The following is a 26,911-nucleotide window of genomic DNA, read 5'->3' on the forward strand; positions in this document are numbered from 1 at the left end:
CTCTATAATCTAACACTAACAATGAGAATTTTAAAATAGAGATAACCAATCTATTATAATTTAATCATCCTGTTTGTCATTTTCTTGTGTTCCATTTCCTTTCTTGTTTTGTCTTTCTCTTATTATTATTTTTATTATACTTTCCACACATATATTTTACACTAGTTATTTATTCGTATACATTAATCTTATATAAAATATAATATATGCATATATAGAACGATATATAGAAAATGAGGCCTCTTATGTTTGTAGGCTTTAGGCATCTGCCTCACCCGCCTTAAGGTGAGGTCGGTACTAACTTGACTAGTAGAATTCAATGGATTAGATCTAGAGGTTGAAAAACATTGCAACATTCTGATAAAGGATACATTATTATAACAAAAAAATTAGGAAAAAAATGATAATGAAATTCCCCTAGCAAACTAAAATTTATAGTAGTCCCCAAATGATATTTTCTGACTCCGCATACATTATATATATAGTATTCAAAGTCATGAGTCACAAGCCTATTGTATTTCAAGATTGAAGTTCTTGGCCTCAGTTCTTTTTATGTCTGGTTTTTCTGTTACTTTCAGTAACTATAAATACCTGTTTTGTATTCTATTTCTGATCACCTGGTTTTTTGGAGCGAATTATGTACTTTGAGAGATACAGTGAGAACTCTAGAGAGTATTGTGAGTACTTGGAAAACTGGTGAGAGCAAGGAGTTGCTCCAAGGGGGTGTTTTGTATCCAAGCTTGTACGGAGATCGTCACAGGAATAGGCTTGTAACTTGACCCAAAGTGCAGAATTGAACTTCTTCATGGGGAGTTCACAAGGAAGTACGCCATAATTTTGGCTGACCTCGACAACAAATCTGGCGCTTGTTCATTTATCTGTTTAGTTACTAGTGCATAATTTCTGGTTACCTGTTACTACTTTGCTTGTGTGATTTTGTGCAGGGAAGAAGTTGGTGTTGGGGAAACCCAACATATACATTATTGGAAGTGACAAACTATCACTAGAACATGACATGGTCATGGCCATTTCAAGATCAAGTATAGGTCGTAACATTTAACATTCACATTTTACTCCATTTGCTCACACCTACAGTAGGGCTGAGCATCGGTCGGTTTGAACAATTTTGTCATATTATTAAATCTAGAATTCAGTTTTCGGTCCGAATTGGTGCGATCCAAAAGCCGACTAACCAAACCAATTAAAGAAAAAAATCAACCGTTTTGGACCGCGGTTTGGTCGGTTCCGACCAAACCGAAGTTCTTTTTTTTTTTAATTTTGTTTCCATAATTTTTTAGAAAGTTTTAGTTAAAAAAACTAAAAAATTTGGATTGTTAGAATCATTTTTTGTGTTTTTTTAAAACGTAAATACATAGAATATAGTTACATTCACAAATTTGAAAGTTTAAAAACATAATAAAAGTCCATAATCATAACATAACTTTCATATATTTATAATTTCGGTCGGTTTCGGTTCAAACCAATCGGTCCACACAAATTTTTCAAATCGACCGAACAGTGGCGGTTTACGCCGTTAACGGTTTTTTCAGTATTCAGTTTAATTGGTTTTGATTTTTTCAGTATTCGGAAGATCGGTGTACTCGATTTTTTTGGTTTTTCAGATTTTATGCTCAGCCCTAACCTGCAGTCAGTCATTGCTATGTGTTAGTTTGTGTTGTGCTTAGTGCCTAGTATCTCAAGCACTCTACAGTAGAAAAAGAAACTCTACATTGCCTATGCCAAATGCCAATTATATAATTGAGCTCCCAACTATAAATAACCAAAACTACACCACAAAATTCTGACTCTGTGCAAGCGAAATGTTTGCACCAACATTCTAAATAAAACATAATCCAATTACAAAAATGTTTGTTTAGTTTGAGAGACAAGAGTTCCTTATATTGTTTTTCTCTTTCGGCTCAGCCAAATGACTAAAACAAAATAAATAAGCTCAGAAAACTTCTTCATAGTGATTCCCTTACATTCCTCAGTTAACAGAGCGAAAAAAAGTTGTTTAGTACAACTTTATTTTTGTAACAATCAAGCTAGCACATGTAGTTGTGGGGCATGTCTGAAGATCTTCTCCGCATTCATAACATGCCTGAGAATCCATATGCAAAGTTTTAGTACAATGTTAATACTTTTATTTTCTTATCTTCTCCATAAACAATTTGAGGCAACATAAATGAAAACAGCGGATACCTGATGCCCACAACCAAAGACCATGTCCTTGGGATTCATCAGGCAGTTGGGACAATTCTGAAAAAAGACAATGTAAATTAAGATCACAATAGTGATTTCTATAATGTAAAGCACATTCTACGTATCTATTAACTAGTTTGTTAGAATAGTTGGTCCACATTAAACATCAACAAAGCTTACGGTTTATCCCCTAGTCTTGTCTACGACTATGTCATTTAAGTCTAGGTTTATTTATGGTATTTTTAAGTTTGTTGACAGTTGTACAAACTCTATAAATAGGTCATGTCATCTCCTTTGTTAGTAGGTAACTAGAACAGATTTCATTTGTAAAGAATAGGAGCTATTTTAAAGAGAGAAAGCTAGAGAGCTTGAAAGAGAAACACTTGGATTTTGAGGGAGATTTCTTTGTGCATGGTCAAGTGTACTTGGGTTTTTTTGCCTAGGTTTAAGGTATTGTTATCTGTCAAGTGTAAAATGTCTCAAGTGGTGATAAGTTGTAATCTATGTTGCTGTTTTATAGTGCAGAGAAGAACATCCCAATGGGAGTTCAAAGAAGATGTAGACTCAAGTTTATTTGGGCTAAACCTCTATAATTCTTGGTGTTGATTTTATTGTTTTTTTTTTCTTGCTGGTTTTATCTTGAATTTGTGCAAGTTGTGTCTACTGGTTTGTTGTCTTTGTGTTTGTAAATGAAGCTGATGTGAGGAAGATGAATTTCCTAACATAGTTAAATCTCAAAGTAATTGTTTGGTTTTGCTCTACAATCTGGTACTTCAAATATTGAAAGGCATTCAATATCTTAGTAATTGAATTATATTAATCCCAGTTATAATACATCCATATTATTAAAAGAAAGGCCTTTGGCCATACTTGGCACTACTAAATTAAAACAGTTTGTATCAGAAATTATAGAGATTAAGTGATAATTGGATCCATAAGTCCTACATTTCCACGTACCTGGTTTTCATGAGCTGAATCGATAAGTTTTACTCTTGCACTAACCATCTCACGACATATTGGGCATTTCTCGAGAAGTTCTCCACAACTGAAACACACCTGCCATACCAAGAAATTCATTAGTAAAAAAAATCACAGCAATGTCTTTATAGAATATAAATGAAAACAAAAGTACCTGATGCCCACAACCAAAGGCCAAATCCATTGGCTTATCCAGGCAGACAGGGCAAAGCCAGAAAACCTGTTATAAGAACATGTAAGATCACAACCTCGGTTTTGTAATAAAGCGTTAATGATAAGGAAGATTAATGCTACCAACACAAGTTGAGTTGCATAATATGAATGGTTAATTTAAAATGGGATCCCACTTATTATAATTTAAAATATCAATATATATATTTTATAATACAGAAAACAACTTCATAAACTAGAAAGCTCACTCATCAATGGTGGTATTATGATGATTTGCACCCCTATGCACGCAAGAAAGAGTTTCCTTACTTATCAACTTACCAAAATAAGGATATGAAATTCTATAAATGACATAGAACAGTAAGGTTAACCCCTCAACAAAATGGGGTAGCAAAGAGGATGAATTGAACTCTTTTAGACAAAGTAAGGTGTTTATTACTTAGTTCAGGACTTCCTAAAACCTTCTGGGGTGAGGCACTTATGACTGCCATTTATTTAGTCAATAGGAGTCCAACTGCAATTGAATTTTTAACACCAGAACACAAATGGTCAGGTAAAGCACCTGATTTGTCTGACCTTAAGAGTGTTTGGTTGTGTAGTATATGCACACCAAAATGAGGGAAAATTGCAACATAGGGCTGTCAAGTGTGTTTTTACTTTTTAGGTTACCCCAAGGAGTTAAAGGGTATAGACTGTGGTTAAAAGAAGGAAAAGGTTTCAAAGCAATAAATGGTCGTGATGTAATATTCAATGAAAATGATTTTCCATGTTTGAAATCTACAAACAATGTTAGTGCAGAAATTGAAACTCAAAATCCAGTTAGTATTTTAAATTCAATTACAGTTCAGGTGGAACAAAAGAAAGATTTAAATGCAAATCAGCAAAAGGATACAGAGATTTCTTAAGAACATGAAGAAATTGATGAGCATGAACAAGATCAGATTGATGACAGAGATAATCTTGCTGATTATCAGCTATCAAAAGAAAAAGAACGAAGAGTCTCAAGGCCAACCCAAAGGTATGGATTCTCTGCTCGAACTGAGATGTTAGCTTATGCCTTTATCACTGCTGTGAGTGTAGGTAAACAGGAACCAAACACTTTCCTAGAAGCAACTCTGAAGCAAAGCACTGGAAAAAGGCAATGGATGAAGAAATGCATTCATTACACAAGGAAAAACTTGGAGGCTGGTTCAAAGACCACAAAAAATAGAAAGTTATTGCTTGCAAATGGTTATACAAGATCAAAGAAGGAATGAAGAACCTATTAGATATAAGGTCAGATTAGTGGTCAAATGATTCACTTTGGAGGAATCGCAATGAAGCCTTTTGGAATCAAAGAGTGGCTATGAAGAATTCAATTGACAGTGAAAAGAGAAGTTAAATATATAGAATTAAAATTATTATGCCCAAGAAAATTAGACAGGAGGATTTGATTTGGTTTGGAAAGCTGTAAAAATAAAAAATTCTTGGTCAGGCTTTTTTTTTATAAAAAAGTGCTGGTAGGTTGTAAATTTGATTGGGAAAATTACACACATCAATGCATGTGGCAAAAAAATTTGAAATATACGGTATGTTATATTTATACGGTTCCTATTTCAAATATGCGGTATTTTTTTTTATTTGTGGCATACGGCTGTGTAAGAGGTGGTTAGTGAGTGTGGTACCTATATCCTATTAATACATAATTTTGAACTAACATATATATACACATGCTTTTTTTCATTGTACCTATATCCTATTAATATATAATTTTGAACTAACATATTTTTTTTTGTCAAATCAACTTTTTTTTTTAAATATTATATGTTAAATCACTTTAATATTTTTAATCAAATCAATACAATTTTAATCTTGTATTTTAAACTATTTTAATTATATTAATTCCTATAATACAAATATTACAATTTTCATATTATATATTTTTAAAAAAATCTCAATATTTTAATTTTTTTTTTGTCTTTTTCTCTTCAGTCATTAATTCATAGATACTTTTGGTATGGTAATAATAATAATAATTACAAATAAATTTATTTTACTTATAAATATTTAAAATATAATTATTAATATTAAATAAATATTATATTTTATTAGTATAATACTTACATAAAATATTATATATTTAATCAATATAATCTATTTCTTTATTAATTGTTACAATTTAAATATATATATATATATTTATGTTCCTTGTTCAATGCAATTTAACATTTTTGTATATACTAATTATAATATTCTTTTAGTTACAAACTTAGTTTTATATATTTTTGTTACAAATATGTTAACTAAATTTACAACTTACTTTTTGAAAATATTAGTCACAAATATAATTTTTTTAGTTATAAAATTAGTTATGTAAACCATTGTTACAAAATTAAAAAAAAATAGCAAGGAATTATTCTATAAATGTTGTCTACAAAAATATAAAACTTGTGTTACAAATCTGTAAAACTTGGTTATATATTTATAAATATTGTTTACAAAAATGTTTTTATGTAACTGGTTTACGCATCTGTAAAAGCATGTTACAGGTTTGTAACATGTAAATTCATAGTTGTCGTTGTCTGTAAAAGCTTGTTACATGTTTGTAACATGTATGTTCTTATTTAGCATTTCTCTATCATGTTATTTAGGGTTACAACTTATTTTTTGAAAATATTAGTCACAAATATAGTTTTTTTAGTTATAAAATTAGTTATGTAAACCATTGTTACAAAATTAAAAAAAAAATAGCAAGGAATTATTCTATAAATGTTGTCTACAAAAATATAAAACTTGTGTTACAAATCTGTAAAACTTGGTTATATATTTATAAATATTGTTTACAAAAATGTTTTTATGTAACTGGTTTACGCATCTGTAAAAGCATGTTACAGGTTTGTAACATGTAAATTCATAGTTGTCGTTGTCTGTAAAAGCTTGTTACATGTTTGTAACATGTAAGTTCTTATTTAGCATTTCTCTATCATGTTGTTTAGGGTTGCTCAAGATCCAAACCAATCCAATTACCCCGAATCAATCCAATAATAAAAAATTGGATATTCAATTACAATTAATTGGATTTGTAAACTTAGTCTTTCTCTGTCATGATGTTTAATGGACTTAATGTTGTAAACTTAATATTTAAAGGACTATAATATGACAATTGTAAGGGCTTAAATTGGTATTATTACTCCATAGTGTCTAGTATTTTGTATGTTTTTTGTTTTGCTTGTTAATTTGTTTAATATCAACATTTAGGTTCAAAGATAAAAAAAATAAAAATAAAAATAAATCGACTCAATCCAATTACAAATGGATTTGATTGGATTTGTAGGCCAAAACAGATTGGATTGGATTGGATGATGATTTCCAACATCCAACATTTAATTGAATTGGATTGATTAGTGGTAAAAATGTTGAGTATCCCTAATGTTGTTTGTAAAAATTTGTTACAAATTTATTGCTATATTTTAAAATAATTTTATGATTATGACCTTTCAACAATATGGTTTTTTCAAGTCTAAACTTTGATTACAATTTTGTAAGTTTACAAATAAGTAATTCAAAACTTATTTGAAGATGTTAATATATATATATATGTTGTCCATGATAATATTTGTAATGGTTTTATATAAATTTGGAATGTGATATTCATCATGTAATGGGATGGGTAATATAGATATTTGGGTAAATGTTGATAATAATGGGTTGTGGGTTATATAATAGGCATAGATTACCGTAATATTGTAATTAGTTTAAAATACCGTAATTTTAGAATTTTTTTCCAAATTTCCCGTATATGTGTTAATTGCCCAATTTGATTTTGATGAGCAATACCCATATCTGATTTATCAAAAAAAAGTTGAAATAAATGAGTGTTTGGTAGGAAAGAAAAATAAAAAATAAAATAAAATAATAATAGAGGTGGAACCTACCAAAATTTTCTTTGTAAGTGCGTGTTTGATATAAAGGAAAGAAACTAAGAGGGAAGGAGAAATATGGAAATAAAGAAGATGTGAAGAAAAGACGAGTATAAACTTAGTGACACGGCCAGACCTTGGGTCTTTTTCATATATACCCGTTTTTAGACATACATAACTAAATATACCCAGCATCAAACTCTTAACTAAATATACCCGATTTTATAGCTGTGATTCCTATATTACCCTTACTCATACCGGTTTTATAGTTATAGCTCTTCCTGAATCGATATCTTCCTCTCCGATTAATTTTTTCCACCACCATCGATTTCTCCCTCTCCCATCAATTTCTCCACCACCATCGATTTCTCCTTCTCTCATCGATTTTCCACCACCATCTCCACTGCACTGTTGTTCCACCATCTCCATTGCACTGTTGTTCATCAATTTTCCCCTTCTGCTCCTCTGCTACAGCCACTCAAATCTGCTTGGTAAGTTCTTTTTTCTTTTGAGACTAAATTTCTCTCTTCCTGCTTCCTCAATTTTTATTTTTTTTTAAAAAATTTTGAAGTGTATGTGTTTGTTGCAATCGTACATATAAATTAACATTCATGTGTGTATAAAAATTTAGTGAAGTTAAATGAAATTGAATATTCCATATTATACATAATTTAAAATGCCTTCTAAGTGTTTGTTAAAATTACTTAATAAAACTGTGACTATGTTATTGCAAAAAATCTACCACTGGGATCATTATCATTATCATGGAGAGTTTTTCTTCATTTTCACAAATTTATAGTGCTAGGAGATTGTTGATAAAATGTCTCTATGTAAACTATAAATTTCTGGTATAATAAAGAGTTTGTTGATCTTTGTTTATATGATTTTCAAATTTATATGTTTTTATTTTAATGCTACATTTGGCTCTTTGATTTGGAATTAAATATACTGGAATAAATTCTTAAACTTGTCTGATGTTTGACATGTGTGCTTGCCATTTCTGGGATCATTATTCTTGTACCTATTTGTCCAAAATTGTTGGTTTAATTGATTTTATATTTTCTATAGGTTTGTACTTGATAGAGCAGGTCTTGAAGGTCTGTAGCTTGAACAAACACCTGCTGCCAGCTTGAACAAAGAATTAGATTTTATCCTGACATTAAAGTTGAAGGTCTGTAGCTTGAACTCAATGAAAGCTTTCGTTGATTGGCATGATTATGTTAGATATTATACTAAGGTTCTGTTAAATTAATTTAGAGTTTGTTTTTATGTAACTGTTTACCTAAATGAACAACCGGGTAAGGATACAGCTGTTAAAATATTGTTTTGGTGTATTAATGAAACACTATAAATACAAAGCTCAGTAGCTCAATCCATTACTTGATCAGAGCTTTTATCAAACACTTTCTATTCCTTAAATGCTATCAGCCAAAAACATCAATCCTCTTCTTCAGCTTTCTCTTGTTTCTTTTACTTTCTTGATTCTTCAATGCCTTCCAACACTTCTCACAGTAATGCTCCAGTGGAAGAATCTTCTGCCCCACCAATGAAAACTCCTTTGTCTGGCTTCTCTGCCCTCACTGCTCAGCTATTGTAGAATACAGAAGGATTTGTTTGTCTTGACTAGCTTTGGCATATATTATTGCACATTGTAGCTGAACATCAGACTCTCTTAACTGTCTCTCAAGGAAATCAACCTTGTCAGAGGCATGAGTACCACTCTTAAGAAGGCCCAGCTCTTCATTAATCCCCATATTGGACACTTGGTTTCAGCATTTTCAGCCCTACTTTTTGCTTTACATATCCTCACTTCAGAATCTGCAATTACATTTTCCATTTCATTGATTATGCAACATAGAGCATTAAGCTCTTCCTGACTACCATCTCCAGAATACTTTGCAATCAGCAGCAGAAACTCAGATTCTTTCAGCTCTTTATCAAGCAATCTGACCTTTTCACCCAAAGTAAAGGCTTTTTAATTGGCAAGAATTATTTTATCTTCAGCATCTCTCAATTTTGATTTTAGTATGCTTGTCTATGCAACAAGAAAGCCATTAAATTTTGCATTGCTCCTTTCCAGCTTGCTCAAAGAATTTTCTTTAGCCTTCAATTCTTCCTTGGAACCTTCAAGCTTTGATTTTAGCCGAGTAGCTGAACTTTTCAAACTTAGCTGGAGTGTCTGCAATTGACCAAACAAATGCCATGAAACATTTGATCTAAGCCATTTAAGGCTTGCGGTTTAAATTTTAATGCAAGTGGTTTAAATTTTAAGCCTTCTGGTTTAAATTTAAAGCTTAGTGGTTTAAATTTCAAACCTAGGGGTTTAAAGATACTTGGTTTATAATTTAAGCTTAAATGGATAAAAAATTATAAATTGTGGTTTAAATATGATGTCATTTAAGCCTTGTGGTTCAGATTTATAAATAGTGGTTTAAGTTTTAAGACATTTGGTTTAAAATTATAAAGATTTTATATTAGATTCACACATTACATTATATAGATTAAAATAAAGTATGTTTATGATTTAAGCTTAAATGAATAAAACTTAAACCTTGTGGATTAAATTTTGATGCCATTTAAGTTTAGTGGTTCAAATTTTAAGTTATTTAAGACTTGCGGATTAAATTTTAAGGCAAGTAGTGTAGAGTCCAAGAACTTTACTTAGCTAAGATAGATAATATTTATAGCATTATCTTTGTAACTGTGGATTTTTGGTTCAGACCGGGAATTATTTGGACACTCATAGTAGTACTTGTAGATTTTCTAAGTTTAACCTATAGTTTAAGAATATTAATTTTAACCTAAGCTTTGATTAATATGACTAATATTAAGGATAATATTTATTATACTATAAGGTTTAGATAAGAACCAATAGGATTTTAAGCACATGTTATGAATGGGTGATTAAGGATTAAGTATTTTGAGGATTAAATTTAATAAGGGGTAAACTTTGAATGCTATAAGGTCAGTCAGCAGCTTTGAATACGTTGAGGGCTTAGTCAAGGCTGTTTACTCCATTCAAATTTAGCTAAAAATGTGCAATTTCGTGTTTAAATAATCAGCGTGTGCCGATATATCGCAGCTATAGGGGGCGATATATCGCAGCACGTAGATACGGAAAACACGAGACGATGGACGACAGCCTCGGGCATACTGGCCCAGGCGATATATCGCCTACAGGGGGCGATATATCGCCTCCTTCAGTATATTTTGAAACATTTTGAAATCGTTTTCCATTCAGCCCTTCAACCTCTTGATAAGTCCAGCACCTTTTTGAACGAGTCTTCAGCCTCTGCTGAACGATAATTCAAATTATTTTCACCTAAAAACCTATTATTTTTATTCAAGTAAAATTAAGATCCTTTCATTCCTAAACTCTATAAATAGGACCTAGTACCCAGCCATTATTCATCTTTTGCTCTAAGTTCAGAGGCTGCAAGTGCTAGGTGAGTGTGAAAGTGTAAACACCTGGGTTGGGGAATCATAAGCTTGATCATCATAAGCTTATCAAACACTTGGGGAAGTAAGGTTTTATAGTATTTCAGTTTGAGGTGTAGATTGGTCTTACAAGTCTTCAAGGTAACCCAAAACTCTAGTTCATTTCTGTACTTGTTCTTTTAAGTTCTCATAGCCTTCTACTCAGCCTCTAACCTTAATCTTTATTTTGGTTAGGAAATCTAAGTTCTTGAGCGAAAAGGTTTTGGTAAGTATTTTTCTCAAGGTTTAGTCCTTCCATTCCTTTCACTTCTTTTTCTTCAAATCTACTCACCCTGTTATATATGGTTTTAGGAGTGTTCCAAAAGTCCCAACTCTGTCCTCATATCCCGGTAACTTTGGTAAGGAAAATAGGATAGAAATGCATATGTTATATGTTTTATATGTTATCTTATGTTTCTTATGTTATGATAAGTGTTATGATATGTTTGTAGGTTTGGGCATATGACCCATTTGACTAACAAGCCCCAAATAGATTATGGGCATATGACCTACTTAGCTAGTAGGACCCCACTAATCTAATGGGCATATGACTTGTTTAGTCAATGGGACCCCAAGTAATAATGGCCATTATAATATGTGTATGATATATATATGTTATGTTATGTTATGTTTTTATGTTTCTTATGAAATTTATGTATATGAACTATGTGTTAGATTTTCCTTGCTGGACATTAGGCTCATTCCTTTTTGTTTATATGTGCAGGAAAATAGCTATAGTGGCGGGAAAGATTCGTGGATGCTTGGGAGAATGTGTATCGGTGATGAATGGATTCAAGGAGTCGAGAGTTCGATTTCGAGGATGTAGTCTTTTATTTATGGTTTATGTGTAATTTTTCCGCACTTGTTATGTAATCCTTTTTATTTTAAATTATGTTATGTTTTGCTTTTAAAACAATGGGATCCCATATCCTGCCTTGAGTTATGTAAGTTTTAACATTGGTTTTTACAAGTTTTTAATAAAGTTATGGTATTTTCGCAAATGTAAGTTTTACTAAGGATTTGTATGTATAGTTTCGTTAATGGTCCAAAAGTCTAGAGTAGTTGGGTCATTACAAGTAGTTTAAATTTTAAGCCTTGTGGTTTAAATTTAAAGCTTAGTGGTTTAAATTTCAAAACTAAGGGTTTAAATATACTTGATTTATAATTTAAACTTTGGTGGAGATATCAGCCCTCTTGAAATGCTGGGGTACGAGAGTTTGAGCCTCTCATATGCTTATTGTAAATCTTTCATTGTTATTAATAAAGTTGTTCTTGAGAAATTTCATTATTGGATTTGGAAACTAAGATATAATTGTTATTACCTAAGAAAGATCTATCACATAACAAAAAATCTTATGCAAAGAATAACATCTATTTACTTTTGGAAGATCATAAACTATTTTTATTATATGTAATAATAATGGTAACTAAAAACTATTATATGATTCTTTACAACTCACTCGAAAGTGCATTCTTAATTCCTTTTATAGATATGTCATGAGTAAGTGAGTTTTAACGATTTTCTTTGTTTCCCAACTACACAATATATATACTTTTTGCTAGTGATTTTCTTGGTCTTATAGAAGTGCAAGATGGTACTTCATTGATTATGGAACATAGAGCATTAAGCTCTTCCTGACTCCCATCTGCAGAATACTTTGCATTCAGCAGCAGAAACACAGATTCTTTCAGCTCTTTATCAAGCAATCTGACCTTTTCACCCAAAGTAAAGGCTTTTGAATTGGCAAGAATTATTTTATCTTCAGCATCTCTCAAATTGGATTTTAGTTCGTTTGTCTATGCAACAAGCAAGTCATTAAATTTTGCATTGCTGCTTTTGAGCTTTGATCTCAGCTGAGAAGCTGAACTTTTCAAACTTAGCTGGAGTGTCTGCAATTGACCGAACAGCTCTTTTGAAATTCCCACTGAAACCACAACCATATTATCCGCCACAAACAATCTTTCCCGAACATCTTCTGTTTCATCTCCCATGAAGTATACTTCTTGTTCTGATGAGACCAGCCTTTGATTTAGCACTTCTTCAACTTATCTTAATGCTGTCATTTTCTTTTCGAGATCCAATTCTCTTGCCAAAGATTTTTCCAGCATCCTCAAAATATGTCTTTGTTGTTCAACAGATTGAATCCTAATTTTAAGAACAATGTTGTAAATTAGGAAAGTATTAGTTTAAATTTTTAGCCATTGAATGTTTGAGGTTTAAATTTTTAGCCATTGAATGTTTGAGGTTTAAATTTTGTTGTAAAATAACATTATTATCTTCATCTTCACGATAAACATCTTTTGCATTACTTTGATTCTTCTTATTGAGTCACAAATATTATTGACACTTAGTTTTGCAAAAATTGTGTTTGCCTTGAGTTGAGTGAAGTTAAGGCAAAAAGTATATTGAATTGATTTTTTTTTTTAATTTCTATCCAAGATAAAGGAATAAACTCTCATGGTTGTGTTATTTTTTATTGCAGGAAATGGATAAGATAATGTTATTTGTAGTTTTTAACGGAAGATGGAATGCAAACAACAAATATATTGATCATGAAGTGAAAATATTGATGGTGGAAAAGGATATCAAGTACGTGGAATTGGTAAACAAGATATACAAAGAGCTCAGATTGAATGAAAGATTGATTTCAACAAACTTGATTTTTGATGCAAATATGGATACAAGCAAAGGAATGAAGATAGAAAGTGCTGAGAATTTACAAGTTTATCTAAACTTGAATAAGACTGTGGAAGAGTTGAAAAAATGTCCTCTCATCATTGAAGTAGAACAGAGAAATCAAACCATTTCTTTGCCAAGAGAAGCTAGCATTCCATCTGCTTTAGCAAGCAATGCAACAAGTCACAGTTTGACTCTCACAGACCCCAATACGAATACTGCAAGCACTAGCAAGATGAAGAGCGCCTCAACACAAGAATCCAACAAAATTACAGAACATGGGCAAGAAGCTCAATCACCTCTGCATGTGCTGCCGAATATGGAGATTGAAGACATAAGAGTCAATTATGTTTTCAAGAATAAGACTGATCTAAAACATACACTTGCGAAAATAGCCATCAAGAAACACTTTCAGTATAGAATTGAAAAATCATGTTCAGAAGCATTTTGGGCAAAATGCATAGATGAGAATTGTGGCTGGTATGTACGTGCAAGAAGCTCAAAAGTATTAGACTACTTTCGAGTTATCAAATACCATAAACACCACACATGCTCCTTAAATCACAGAAATTTTGAAAATAGACAAGCAAGTGCAAAAGTCATCAGTAGTTACTTCAAAGAGAAGTTTCGTGACCCAGGATCAACCTATCGACCAAGGCAAATAATACGAGACATGAGAGATGAACATGGGGTAGGTGTAACGTACAATAAAGCATGGAGAGCAAAAACACTTGCAGCTGATGATGTTAGAGAGTCAAATGAGGAAAGTTATGCATTGTTGCCTTCATATTTGTATATGCTATAGTTGGCCAACCCAGGAACTATCACAAGAGTATGTAAAGATGAAGAAAACAGGTATGAATAATATTTATGATTTGCATTCCTATATTCAGGGCTTAACTGTTTACAATCCATATCTTACATCTCTAGGAATTGGTTGTTTTTTTTTTTTTTTAAATTTTACAGGTTTAAATACATGTTTATTACTTTTGGTGCTTCATTGGATGGATGGAAGCAATGTAGACCAGTTATAGTGGTAGATGGAACATTTTTAAAAACGAAATGTGGAGGTACACTGTATGCAGCTTGTGTTAAAGATGGAAACAATCAAATTTTTCCGCTCGCCTTTGGAATTGGGGATTCAGAAAATGACAATGCATGGATATGGTTCTTTACAAGACTAAAAGAAGCAATAGGAGATCGAGAAAACTTGTGCATAGTATCTGACAGGCATAAAAGCATCAAAAATGCAGTTGAACAAGTGTATCCTGGTGTATATCATGGAGTTTGTCTTTATCATTTGAAGCAAAATCTAAGGACTAAGTTTAGGGGATTACATGTGCATGCCATATTTGAAACTGCTTCAAGAGCGTACTCAGCTCAAGAATATTATTCTGCCATGGCTGAATTACAGAAAATTAGCCCTGAAATGACCACTTATCTTTTGGAAGCAAAACCATAAAAATGGGCTCGGCCATTCTTTCCAACGAAAAGGTATAACATTCTTACAAGTAACATTGCCGAATCTATAAATGCAGCAATTATGCATGCGAGAGAATTGCCTATAACGTCGTTAATAGAAGCTATAAGAGAGATGCTTCAAAGATGGTTTTCAACAAGAAAAGAAGCAGCAATTAACCAATTTGTTGAGGTGACAAAATGGGCAAATGATGAAATGGAGATCAAACTTGATGTGGCATTTCGAATGAAGGTATGTTATTTAAGTTACGTTTATTTTCTTTTTGTTTGGCTTTTAAATTTATTGCTTAATAATTGTATTGTTTCACAGGTAGATGCAATGAAATCTAGTGTCACATATGGTGATCGAGTGTTTGTTGTCGACTTGGAACAACATATGTGCACATGTAATGAATTTCAACTAGAGGGAATTCCATGTGCACATGCTATTGCAACAATTGAAAGCAAGTACTTGGACAAGTACAAATTTTGCTCAAATTGGTATAAAAATTCTGTTTTGAAACAGACATATGCAGGATCAATTAATCCTCTTCCAGATAAAGTTGATTGGAGTGTCCCAGATGAAATTAAAGGAGATAGCATGAAAGCTCCAAAATTCAAAGTAAAACAAGGACGTCCCAAGAAAAAAAGAATTCCATCAACAGGAGAATTTCCCAAGCATGTTCGAACAGTCAAGTGTGGAAATTGCGGAACATTGGGACATAATAGAAAGAATTGTAAAAGCCAACCAATTCTAAAAGAAGGATAACATTGAGTTGTGAATTGCATACATATCATGATCATTGAGATTGATTATTGCCCTTGAGTACAGGGCATTATGCATGAAAGCATGAACTGTTGTTATCTGTTGCAGTCTAAAGACTATAAAGATGCAATGTTATACATATTTGTTGCGTTGTGGACTTGTGGATAAGAATGTTTATACATTTATTAAAGTACATCTTGTTTTTTATTATATTATTATGTATTTAATTTATGAAAAATAGGAATTGATATTAGTGAGAGATGAATTTGACAGAAAAATGTTATAAAAGATGATAGATTATCATCTAGAAATTATGACAAATTTATCAATTAATCTTATTTATTTAAGGCTTGCGGTTTAAATTTCTAGGCAAGGTGTTTAAATTTAAAGCTTAGGGGTTTAAATTTTAAGCTTAGGGGTTTAAATTTAAAACATAGTTGGTTAAATAGAGTTGGATTATAAATAGAGCTTAATGGATAAAAATTTGATACCATTTAGCCTTGTGGTTCAAAATTTGATTCCATTTAGGCATGTGGTTCAAAATTTGAAGCCATTTTCATTGTGGTCTAAAGTTTTATGATAGTGGTTTACATTTTTTTTTTGGTAAGTGAGTCAATTGTATTGCCAAATAAACCAAATGTACAAAGCTGTGATTAAACAGCTACACCAAGGACCTAATTACAACACAACCATCAACAAAGTATAAAAAACTCAGAGAATCAACAGCCTAGATACAGTCAAAAACCTTATGAAACCAGACCCAATCCTTCTCATTCACTCCTGTAGAAACTGTATAAAGAATTCTGTTATAGACAGTCCACTTAATCCTTTGGATCGTAAAATGAACAGACCAAACCATATCTTCCCAAACAGCCATATTACAAACTCTCCAAATATGGCAGATGAGACTAGACTGAATAGACCAATAAACAAATTTCTGGAAACGACTGAGCTTACACCTTTTTATCCATTTGAATATACCTTCAACTGTACAGAATCTGGTCCTGATTTCCAGCCAACTCAATAGAATTTTAACACAACTGTCACTGAAGAAACAGCCAAAGAAAGATGAGAATGAATTTCCACCTCAACTCCACAGATGCTACAGCCCGGATCAATGTTTATTCCATGCTCCCTCAAACGGTCCTTGGTCTTCAATCTCCTGAGCAAATACAACCCGATGAAAAATCTATGCTTAGGAACACTTAATTTGTTCCAAAGATCATTATAAGCAAATCTGGAATGAGAGTTGTCCACAAGAGCTTTATATATGTCAGCTATGGAATAATAATTATTCTCAAACCTTTGCTTGTTAATGACGCCTTTGATTTTCTCTTTAATCTTCACTATCTGACGCCAATACCAACTGCTGTCTATGGGAGCAGTATACTCCCACCAATCTTGATTTTGAATATAAACCGAATACACCCACTTCACCCAAAGATTCTCCTTGTTCATTGAAATATGCCACACATGTTTTCCAATAGCTGCATAATTCCAATAAACAATGTTCCTTAATCCCAAACCTCCCTCAGATTTCCTCTTACAAACATTATTCCAAGAGACTAAACCAGGGCCACTGAATTCAGCCGAGCCATGCCAGAGGAAATTTCTACAAATATCATTTATTTTGTCAAGAATAGCCTTAGGGAGAATCATAATCTGTGCCCAATACAAGTGGATGGCTACTAAAATAGCATTAATAAGTGTGAGCCTTCCAGCAAAAGATAAGTGTCTCGTGCTCCAAATCCGAATCCTATGAACCATCCTGTCAACCAAAACAGAACACTCTTCTGAATTAATTCGCCTCGGGCAGATCGGCACACCAAGGTAGCGAAAAGGCAGCTGACTTTTAATAAAACCCGAGACCAAGAGGATACGCCTCACTTCATCATCTTGCATACCATGGCAGTAAATCTCTGATTTATTCACATTAGCTTGTAATCCATACGTGACAGAAAACCTTTTAAAACCTTGCAAGAGAAGCACAATAGACTTATAATCACCTCTACAAAACAGAATAACATCATCAGCAAAACAGAGGTAATTCAAATTTAGCTCCTTGCATCTGTAATGAAATTGAAAATCAGGCTTGCGGGCAGTCTTGGCTAAGATTCTAGATAGGTACTCCATGCAAATGACGAATAGAAGCGGAGATAAAGGATCCCCTTGCCTTAGACCTCTTTTAGCCTCAAAAAAACCATGTAATGAGCCATCTAACAACAAGGAAAAATGAGGAGTATGGACACAAATCATAATCAGGTTAACAAACTTCCTAGGGAAATTTAGTCCCAAAAGCATCTCTTCTAAAAAATCCCACTCTACTGTATCATAAGCTTTCTTCAGATCCAGTTTGATCATACAGCTGGGTTTAACACTCTTCCTCCTATAATGCCTCACAATATCCTGACAAATCATGATATTATGGGCGATAAATCTCCCATGAATGAATCCCCCTTGATTTTGGGCTATAAGATCTGGTAAAATAGTTCTAAGCCTCTCACAGATAAGTTTTGTGGCTGCTTTGTACAATACATTACAGCAAGAGATTGGTCTAAAATCACTAACATTTGCTGGGCAATTAGATTTCGGAATAAGTGTAATTGAAGTGTTATTTACCTCTTTGAGAAAATGACCCGAATGGAGAAATGATAGAACAGCCTTGCAAACGTCCCCTCCAATAATATCCCAGTTAGTTTTATAGAAACCACTTCCATAACCATCCGGTCCCGGAGCCTTCTGATTAGGAATGGAAAAGATAGCCCGTTTAACTGCTTCAGGAGAATATTCTTGGAGAAGAAAATGAGATTGCTCCTGAGTAATTATAGGTCCCATACTCAGAACAGATTTTAGCACCTTACTCCGAGAACAATTTTGAGAGCCTAAGAGATTTTTATAAAAAGACAGGAAAGCCTCATTAACTCCCTCTTTAGAATCCACCCAATTTCCATGTATGTCCTTGATGGAATAAATAGTATTATGAACTCTTCTTTGTTTCAAGCATTGATGGAAAAACTTAGTGTTCCCATCACCCTCCTTGATCCAGGCTACTTTAGCTTTCTGGTGCAAAAATGCCCTGTATATGTCCTGGCATTTCCTGTACTGAGCACAGGCATTTAACTCCTCCTCCATTTTCAAAACATTTAATGGATCTTGTTGAAGAGCCTTCTGGACCTCATGCATGTGATTCATAGCAATCAAAACTTTGCCATGAATATCCTCAAAATGATTTTTGTTCAGATCCTTAAGTCTTCCTTTCAAGAATTTCAGTTTCTGGACAACTTGAAACATAGGGGTACCCGAAACTTCTTTAGCCCAAGAACTGGAAATTATTTCTTGATAACTAGGGGTCGTACTCCACATGTCAAAATATCGAAAAGGCTTTTTCCCCCCTTTTACCTCCGGATAAACTGACAGAATGGCTGGACTATGGTCAAAAATTCCCTCTGGCCAGAAAACTACTTCAGAATTCGAAAAAAGAGCATTCCATTCCAGATTAGATAAAACTCTATCCAATTTAGCATAAAATCTTTCATCTCCATATTTTTTGTTATTCCAAGTGTAAAAATTACCTGAATATTTGACATCCCTAAGCTCACAAAAATCCACGCATTCTTTGAAATCTTGACAGCCAGGTTTATGACCCTTCACTGAGTATCTGTCCACCCCCATTAAAGTTGCATTAAAATCTCCCAAGATAATCCAAGGACCAGATAAGTTCCTTTTAAAACTTCTCAAGGTATCCCATAAGTTCTTCCTTTCACTAGTCTTATTAAGAGCATAGATAAAAGTAGCATGAAATCCACTCTCCCTCTTTGGCTGAATAAAACAGTGAATACTCTGATCCGAACTCACTAACACATTAACATCAAAAACCTCCTATTTCCAAGCTAATATAATTCGGCCCTTAGGATGCCAAACTAGATTACTTGTGAAACACCAACCTTGAAACAGCTTCAAATAAATCTTCCCCATTCTATATTCTTTTATTTTAGTCTCAAGCAGACAAACCAACCCAATTCCTTTATTATATATAAAATTTTGAACCTCTTGTTGTTTCTGCAACTTATTGATACCTCTCACATTCCATGTTAGAATTCTATCCATTGATAGCTGGAGGAACTCCCCCTCCCATTATATTGTTACCCAATTCACACAGAATCTGACCAAACCTTAACTCCTCTGTAGCATCCCCAAGAACTCCAAAAGCATTACCCATATTGACTATAGGCACCTTCTGGTTTATAAATTTCCTAGTTGTATGAACCACCTGAAATCCTTCCTTATCAGTGCTCTGTTCTTTTATGACATTAGAGCTCCCCAGTGCCGAGATCTTTGAAATTTCCTGTCCAGGTTTGTTTTCCTTATTCTGTTCTTCAGTCACCTGAGAGGAAATCTTGGGTTTCCACACTGCTTTCACTTAAGTCATATTCTGTTGATTCTTGCGGCAATTGGTATCCTCATGCCCCATGCCTTTGCAAATTGAGCAACAAGTAGGCTTCCATTCATATATAACATCCAAACGGGTAACTTCAGATTTTTCATTCAGAAAACTAATGGTTGAGGGAAAATCCTGTGACACATTTACCTCCACCATCACTCTAGCGAATTGCAAACGATCTCTATTCTTAGTGGTTGTATTTTCTTTGATAGGCTTTCCAATCTGCCCAACTATCTTGTAAAGAGATCTACCCCAGTATTTTAGATCAAGGTTATGAACTTGAATCCAAATGGGTATTGATCTAATATCATCCTTCTGAAGACAAATATTAGGATCCCAAGCTTTTAGTATCAATGGTTTTCTGTCAAAAAAATGATATCCTCCTGCAAGCACCTTGTCTCTATTCTCCATAGTTGTAAATCGCACTATAAAGAGACCCTGCTTCAACATACTAACTTTATCCACCCCTGAATTTTTCCAGATGCGCCTGAAAAAACCTTCCATTACTTGAATCGGAGGATTAGCCCCCAATACTCAGCACACTACAGATGAATTCCAGTAACTAACCTCATCTTCAATGTCTTCATCCTCAATTTTCACCAGATCTTCACGAATCACCGATTCCGGAATAACCCTCACAGTCTCCCTTGTAATATCCTTAGCCGCATCGAACAGTCCCTGAGAGTTAGACGAAGATGAAGGATCTCCATTAATACCTTTTGACTTAACCGCTTTTGACATAATTTCTGAGAATTGCTTCCTAATTTCCGAACGCCTCTGCAACTCAGCTTCCGTCTCCTGAGAAGTGAGAATGGTTTCAGAGTTCTCCTCTTGGTCATCCGAAAAAACAATAGGTTCTATACCCAGCAGTTCATCCATAGATTTTGATTTTTTGACCACATCAGATGAAGACGGTCCTTTCTTCTTAGCTCGATCTCGTTCCTCCTTAGCTGGAGTGATGATTTTCTTCACCGGATTTCGTTTCCTCCCCCTCCCTGCCATGGCCACAGCACTCGCTGCAAGAGAGAGAAAAAACTTTTTTTTTCCTCTACAACTGCATTTATTACACCCTTATAAAAGCAAAGTGGTTTACATTTAAACCTTAGTGGTTTAAATTCTTAGGCAAGTGGTTTAAATTTAAAACTTAACGGTTTAAATTTAAAACTTAGTTGTTTAAAGAGATTTGGATTATAAAAATAGCTTAATGGATAAAAATAATTTAAATTTGAGTTCAAAATTAGATGCCATTTATCCCGCCACGGCACACAGCACCTTTAGACAGTAGAGCCGCGGCGCTCAGAATGAAAGAAAAAAATGACAATTTAAATCACTGTGCGCCGCAGCTCTAATTGATGTGGGCCGCGGCGCACAGTTAGTACCCTTAATAATATATATAATTTTTTTTTCCAATCACAACTTCTTGTCTAATTTTTTTACCAATAAAGAAATTATGTTTAAATTTAAATTTAAAGAATAGGGGTTTAAATTTAAAATGTAATGATTAAAGAGAGTATGTTTATGATTTAATTCTAAAGGATTAAAACTTAAACCTTGTGGATTAAATTTTGATGTCATTTAAGTGTATTGGTTCATAGCTTAAGCCATTTCAGGCTTGCGGTTTAAATTTCTAGGCAAGGGGTTTAAATTTTAAGCCTTGTGATTTAAATTTAAAGTTCAGTGGTTTAAATTTAAAACATAGTTGGTTAAAGATAGTTGGATTATAAATAGAGCTTAATATATAAAAATTTGATGCCATTTAGTCTTGTGGTTCAAAATTTGATTCCATTTAGCTATGTGGTCCAAAATTTGATGCCATTTGCATTGTGGTTTAAAGTTTTAGGAAAATGGTTTACATTTAAACCTTAGTGGTTTAAATTAAAAAACTTTGGTTTAAAGAAATTGGGATTATAAGTAGATCTAAATGTATAAAAATTTGATTCAATTTATCCTTGTGGTTCAAAATTTGAAGTCATTTAGCATTGGGGATCAAAATTTGATGCTATTTGAATTGTGGTTTAAAGTTTTAGGCAAGTGGTTTAAATTTAAACCTTAGTGGTTTACATTTAAAGCTTAGGGGTTTAAATTTTAAACATTGAGGGTAAAAGAGATTTGGATAGTAAATAGAGCTGAATGTTTAAAAATTCATAAATTGTGGTTCAAAATTTGATGTTATTTAGCCTTGTGGTTCAAAAATTGATACCATTTAGCCTAGTGGTTCAATATTTGATGCCATTTGGTTTGTGGTTTACATTCTTAGGAAAGTGGTTTAAATTTAAAGCAAAACGGTTTAAAATTAAAGCTTAGTGGTTTAAATAGACTTGGATTATAAATAGAGCTTAATGGATAAATTTTTTAAAAGCGCGATTAAAATTTGGTGCCATTTACCCCGCCGTGGCGCACAGAACCTTTAGATATTAGAGCCGCGGCGCTCAGAATGTAACAAAAAATGGCAAATAATGTCACTGCGAGCCGCGACTCTAATTTATTTGGGCCGCGGCGCCCAGTTCATACATAAAATATATATATTTTTTTTTTGCCACTAACAACTTCTGGTCTAAAAATTTTCACCAATAAAGAAATTAGGTTTAAATTTAAAGTTTAGGGTTTTAAATTTAAAAATAATTGGTTAAATAGAGTTTGATTATAAGTAGAGCTTACTATATAAAAATTTGATACCATTTAGCATTGTGGTTTAACGTTTTAGGCAAGTGGTTAAAATTTAAACCTTAGTGGTTTACATTTAAAGCTTAATGGTTTAAAATTCATAACATTGAGGGTAAAAGAGGCTTTGATTATGAATAGAGCTGAATGGATAAAAATTCATAAATTGTAAATCAAAATTTGATGATATTTAGCCTTGTGGTTTAAATTTTGATGTCATTTAGCTCAGGGGTTCAGAATTTGATGCCATTTAGCCAAGGGGTTTCAAATTTGATGTCATTTGGTTTGTGGTATAAACTCTTATGCAAGTGGTTTAAATTTAAAGCTTAGTAGTTTAAATTAAAAACATTGTGGTTTAAAGAGACTTGCATTATAAATATAGCTTAATGATTAAAAATTTATAAATTATGGTTCAAAATTTGAAGCCATTTAGCCTTGGGGTTCAAAATTTAAGTCATTGTTGTCTAAAGAGACTAGGATTATAAATAGACCTTAACAGAAAAATTTATAAATTGTGGTTTAAAATTTGATTCCATTTAGAGTTGTGGTTCAAAATTTGATTCCATTTAGCCATGTGGTTCAAAATTTGATGCCTTTTGGATTGTGGTTTAAAGTTTTAGGCAAGTGGTTTAAATTTAAACCTTAGTGGTTTACATTTAAAGCTTAATGGTTTATAATTTTTTTTTTCCAATCACAACTTCTGATTTAAATTTAAAGGATAGGGGTTTAAATTTTAAACGTAATGATTAAACAGAGAACGTTTATGTTTATGTTTTAAGCCTAAAGAATTAAAACTTAAACCTTGTTGATTAAATTTTGATATCATTTAAGTTTAGTTGTTCATAGGTTAAGCCATTTAAGGCTTGCGGTTTAAATTTTAAGCTTAGGGGTTTAAATTTAAAACATAGTTGGTTAAAAAGAGTGTTGGATTATAAATAGAGCTTAATGGATAAAAATTTGATACCATTTAGCCTTGTGGTTTAAAGTTTAAGGCAAGTGGTTTAAATTTAAACCTTAGTGGATTAAATTTAAAGATTAGTGGTTTAAATTTAAAACATTGAGGGTAAAAGCAATTTGCATTAAAAATAGAGCTGAGTGGATAAAAATTCATAAATTGTGGATCACAATTTGATGATATTTAGCCTAGGGCTTCAAAATTTGAAACCATTTGGTTTGTGGTTTAAATTCTTATGCAAGTGGTTTAAATTTAAAGCTTAACGGTTTAAATTTAATGCTTAGTGATTTAAAGATACTTGGATTATAAATAGAGCTTAATTGATATATTTTGATGCCATTTGGATTGTGGTTTAAATTTTCATGAAAGTGGTTTAATTTTAAAGTTTAGGGGTTTAAATTTAAAGCTTAGTGGTTTAAATTTAAGACATTGGGGTTTAAAGAGACTTGGATTATAAATATAGCTTAATGGATAAAAATTTATAAATTATGGTTCAAAATTTGATTCCATTTAGCCATGTGGTTCAAAATTTGATGCCATACGGATTGTGGTTTAAATTTTTATGAAAGAGGTTAATTTTAAAGTTTAAGGGTTTAAATTTAAAGCTTAGTGGTTTAAATTTAAAACATTGTGGTTTAAAGATACTTGGATTATAAATACAGCTTAATGGATAAAAATTTATAAATTATGGTTCAAAATTTGATTCCATTTAGCCATGTGGTTCAAAAATTGATGCCATTTCGTTTGTGGTTTAAATTTGTAAGGAAGTGGTTTAAATTTAAAACATTGTGGTTTAAAGAGACTTGGATTATAAATATAACTTAATGGATATAAATTTATAAATTATGAATCAAAATTTAAATCCATTTATCCTTGTGGTTCAAAATTTAAAACATTGTGGTTTAAAGAGAATTGATTTATAAGTAGATCTTAACGGATAAAAATTTATAAATTATTTTCAAAACTTGATGCCATTTAGCATTGTGGTTCAAAATTTGATGTCATTTAACCTTGTGGTTCAAAATTGGATGCCATTTGGATTGTTGTTTAAATTTATAGGAAAGTGGTTTAAATTTAAAGGTTAGGAGTGTACAATGTTACTTTGTGGAGTCCAAGAACTTTACTTAGCTAATTGTTTAGTAGTATTATAGTATGTTTAGTGTTATCATTGTTACTTTGGATTTTTGGTTCAGACCGGGAGTTATTTGGACACTCATAGTAGTACTTGTAGATTTTCTAAGTTTAACCTATAGTTTAAGAATATTAAGTATAACCTAAGGTTTGATTAATGTGTCTGATATTAAGGATTATATTATTATATTATAAGGTTTAGACATCAACCAATAGGATTTTAAGCACATGTTTTGAATGGTAATTAAGGATTAAGTATTTTTGAGGATTAAATTAAATAAGGGTAAAAGTTTGAATGTATAGGGTCAGTCAGCAGCTTTGAGCACGTTGAGGGCTTAGTCAAGGCTGTTTACTCCATTCAAACTCAGCTAAAAATGTGTAAATTCGTGTTTAAATATTCAGCGTATGCCGATATATCGCAGCTATAGGGGGCGATATGTCGCAGCACGTAGATACGGAAAACACGAATCGATGCACGGTCGCCTCGGGAACAAAGGTCCAGGCGATATATCGCCTATAGGGGGCGATATATCGCCTCCACCAGCATGAATTCAAATACATTTGAATTCTTTTCCCTTCAGCCATTCAAACTCCTTCAACAGTCCAGCATCTTCTGAACGAGTCTTCAGCCTCTGCTGAACGATTATTCAAATGATTTTCACCTAAAAAGCCATTATTTTTATTCAAGTAAAATCAAGATATTTTCATTCCCAAACTCTATAAATAGGACCTAGTACCCAGCCATTATTCACCATTTGCTCTAAGTTCAGAGGCTGCTAGTGTTAAGTGAGTGTGAGAGTGTAAACACTTGGTTTGGGGAAAAACTATAAGCTTAAACATCATAAGCTTATCAAAAACTTTGGGAAGTAAGTGAGTGCTATAGTATTTCGGTGGATGTTAGATTGATCTTGCAATCTTTGAGGTAAACCCAAAACTCTAGTTCTTTTCTGTATTTTATGTTATTTCCTTTCTCAAAACCTTCTACTCAGTCCCCTAACCTTATTCTTATTTTGGTTAGGGAATCCAAGCTTTTAAGCATATAAGTTGGTAAGTATGTTTTCTATGGTTTAGTCTTTCCATCTCTTTCATTTCATCTCCTTTCTTTAGACTTACTCTTTCTTATGGTTTTAGGAGTGTTCCAACAATCCCAACTCAGTCCATAATCTCGGTAACTTTGGTAAGGAAAATAGGCTAGAATCTACATGTTTATGATTATGCTATTTTATGTGTTATGTTTTCATATGTTATATGTTATTGATGTGTATGTTGTAGGCTTGGGCATATGCCTATTTGACTAACAAGACCCCAAAAGGATTGTGGGCATAAGCCTATTTAGCTGGTAGGACCCCACTAATCTCATGGGCATAAGCTTGTTTAGTCTATGGGACCCCAAGTAATAATGGCCATTATAATAAGTGAATTATGTGTTATGATATGTCTTTATGTTTTCTTATGAAATTATGTATATGACTATGTGTTAGGTTTTCCTTGCTGGGCATTAGGCTCACTCCTTTCTGTTTATGTGCAGGAAAATAAGTTTAGAGGCGGTAAGATTCGTGACGCTTGGAGGATGTGTATCGATGATGAATGGAGTCAAGGGGCCGAGCGTTATTCGATTCGAGGATATAGTCTCCTTTTATGTTTTTATGGTTTTTATGTGTATTTTCCGCATTATTATGTAATGTCTTTTATTTTAAATCTTGTTTTGTTTTAAAGACAATGGGATCCCAAAATCCTTCTTAGTATTCTGTTTATTTGTAAATAACTCTTATTTTCAAGTTACTCAATAAATTATGGTATTTTCGTAAAAATGTAAGTTTTATGTATAGTTTCGATAATGGTCCAGTTAGTCTGGATTAGTGGGTCATTACAGTTGGTATCAGAGCGAACGGTTCCTTCGCATGAAGTTCTCCTCGATACACATGCTCAAAGCTCCGAATCGGACCGCCAAGTAAGTGTTTAAGTTACAAGTTACAAGTTACTTTGTCTATGTGTATAGCTAACAACTTTAGTGTTTATGTTTCAGTTAAAAATGAATGGAGCTTTAACCTACCAAGATATCCGAGCCATTAAGGCCTTAAAAAGAATAAGGGAG

At 32.7% G+C, this 26,911-nt stretch overlaps 4 protein-coding genes across 6 annotated transcripts; 2 read left to right on the top strand and 2 right to left on the bottom strand.

The window, feature by feature from the left end:
• Positions 1-1,750: 1,750 nt before the first annotated feature.
• Positions 1,751-4,709, bottom strand: LOC133815823 (E3 ubiquitin-protein ligase RGLG2-like). Of its 3 annotated transcripts, XM_062248617.1 has the most exons (6): positions 4,613-4,709; positions 4,364-4,479; positions 3,335-3,400; positions 3,160-3,258; positions 2,203-2,259; positions 1,751-2,101 (listed from the first exon to the last, which is right to left on the bottom strand). In XM_062248617.1, exons 3-6 carry the CDS (start codon positions 3,362-3,364, stop codon positions 2,015-2,017), a joined length of 273 nt encoding a protein of 90 aa, XP_062104601.1. In that variant the 5' UTR covers positions 3,365-3,400; positions 4,364-4,479; positions 4,613-4,709; the 3' UTR covers positions 1,751-2,014. The 3 variants fall into 3 exon arrangements, with proteins under 3 accessions (XP_062104601.1, XP_062104600.1, XP_062104602.1); XM_062248616.1 differs by having other exon boundaries at positions 4,364-4,624; XM_062248618.1 differs by lacking the exons at positions 4,364-4,479; positions 4,613-4,709 and adding an exon at positions 3,600-4,271.
• Positions 4,710-8,674: 3,965 nt separating this feature from the next.
• On the bottom strand, positions 8,675-12,719 carry LOC133813889 (uncharacterized). Its single transcript, XM_062246922.1, has 5 exons — positions 12,534-12,719; positions 12,327-12,440; positions 9,295-9,429; positions 8,968-9,201; positions 8,675-8,821 (listed from the first exon to the last, which is right to left on the bottom strand). The coding sequence occupies exons 1-5, from the start codon at positions 12,717-12,719 to the stop codon at positions 8,675-8,677; spliced, it is 816 nt and encodes a 271-aa protein (XP_062102906.1).
• A 494-nt stretch (positions 12,720-13,213) lies between these two features.
• Positions 13,214-14,866, top strand: LOC133813890 (uncharacterized). The gene is made up of 2 exons (XM_062246923.1): positions 13,214-14,196; positions 14,371-14,866. The coding sequence occupies exons 1-2, from the start codon at positions 13,214-13,216 to the stop codon at positions 14,864-14,866; spliced, it is 1,479 nt and encodes a 492-aa protein (XP_062102907.1).
• An 81-nt stretch (positions 14,867-14,947) lies between these two features.
• On the top strand, positions 14,948-15,631 carry LOC133813891 (uncharacterized). Its single transcript, XM_062246924.1, has 2 exons — positions 14,948-15,115; positions 15,194-15,631. Exons 1-2 carry the CDS (start codon positions 14,948-14,950, stop codon positions 15,629-15,631), a joined length of 606 nt encoding a protein of 201 aa, XP_062102908.1.
• Positions 15,632-26,911: the final 11,280 nt, after the last annotated feature.

The sequence above is a fragment of the Humulus lupulus genome, chromosome 2, assembly GCF_963169125.1.
Source record: "Humulus lupulus chromosome 2, drHumLupu1.1, whole genome shotgun sequence".
Classification (NCBI taxonomy): domain Eukaryota; kingdom Viridiplantae; phylum Streptophyta; class Magnoliopsida; order Rosales; family Cannabaceae; genus Humulus; species Humulus lupulus.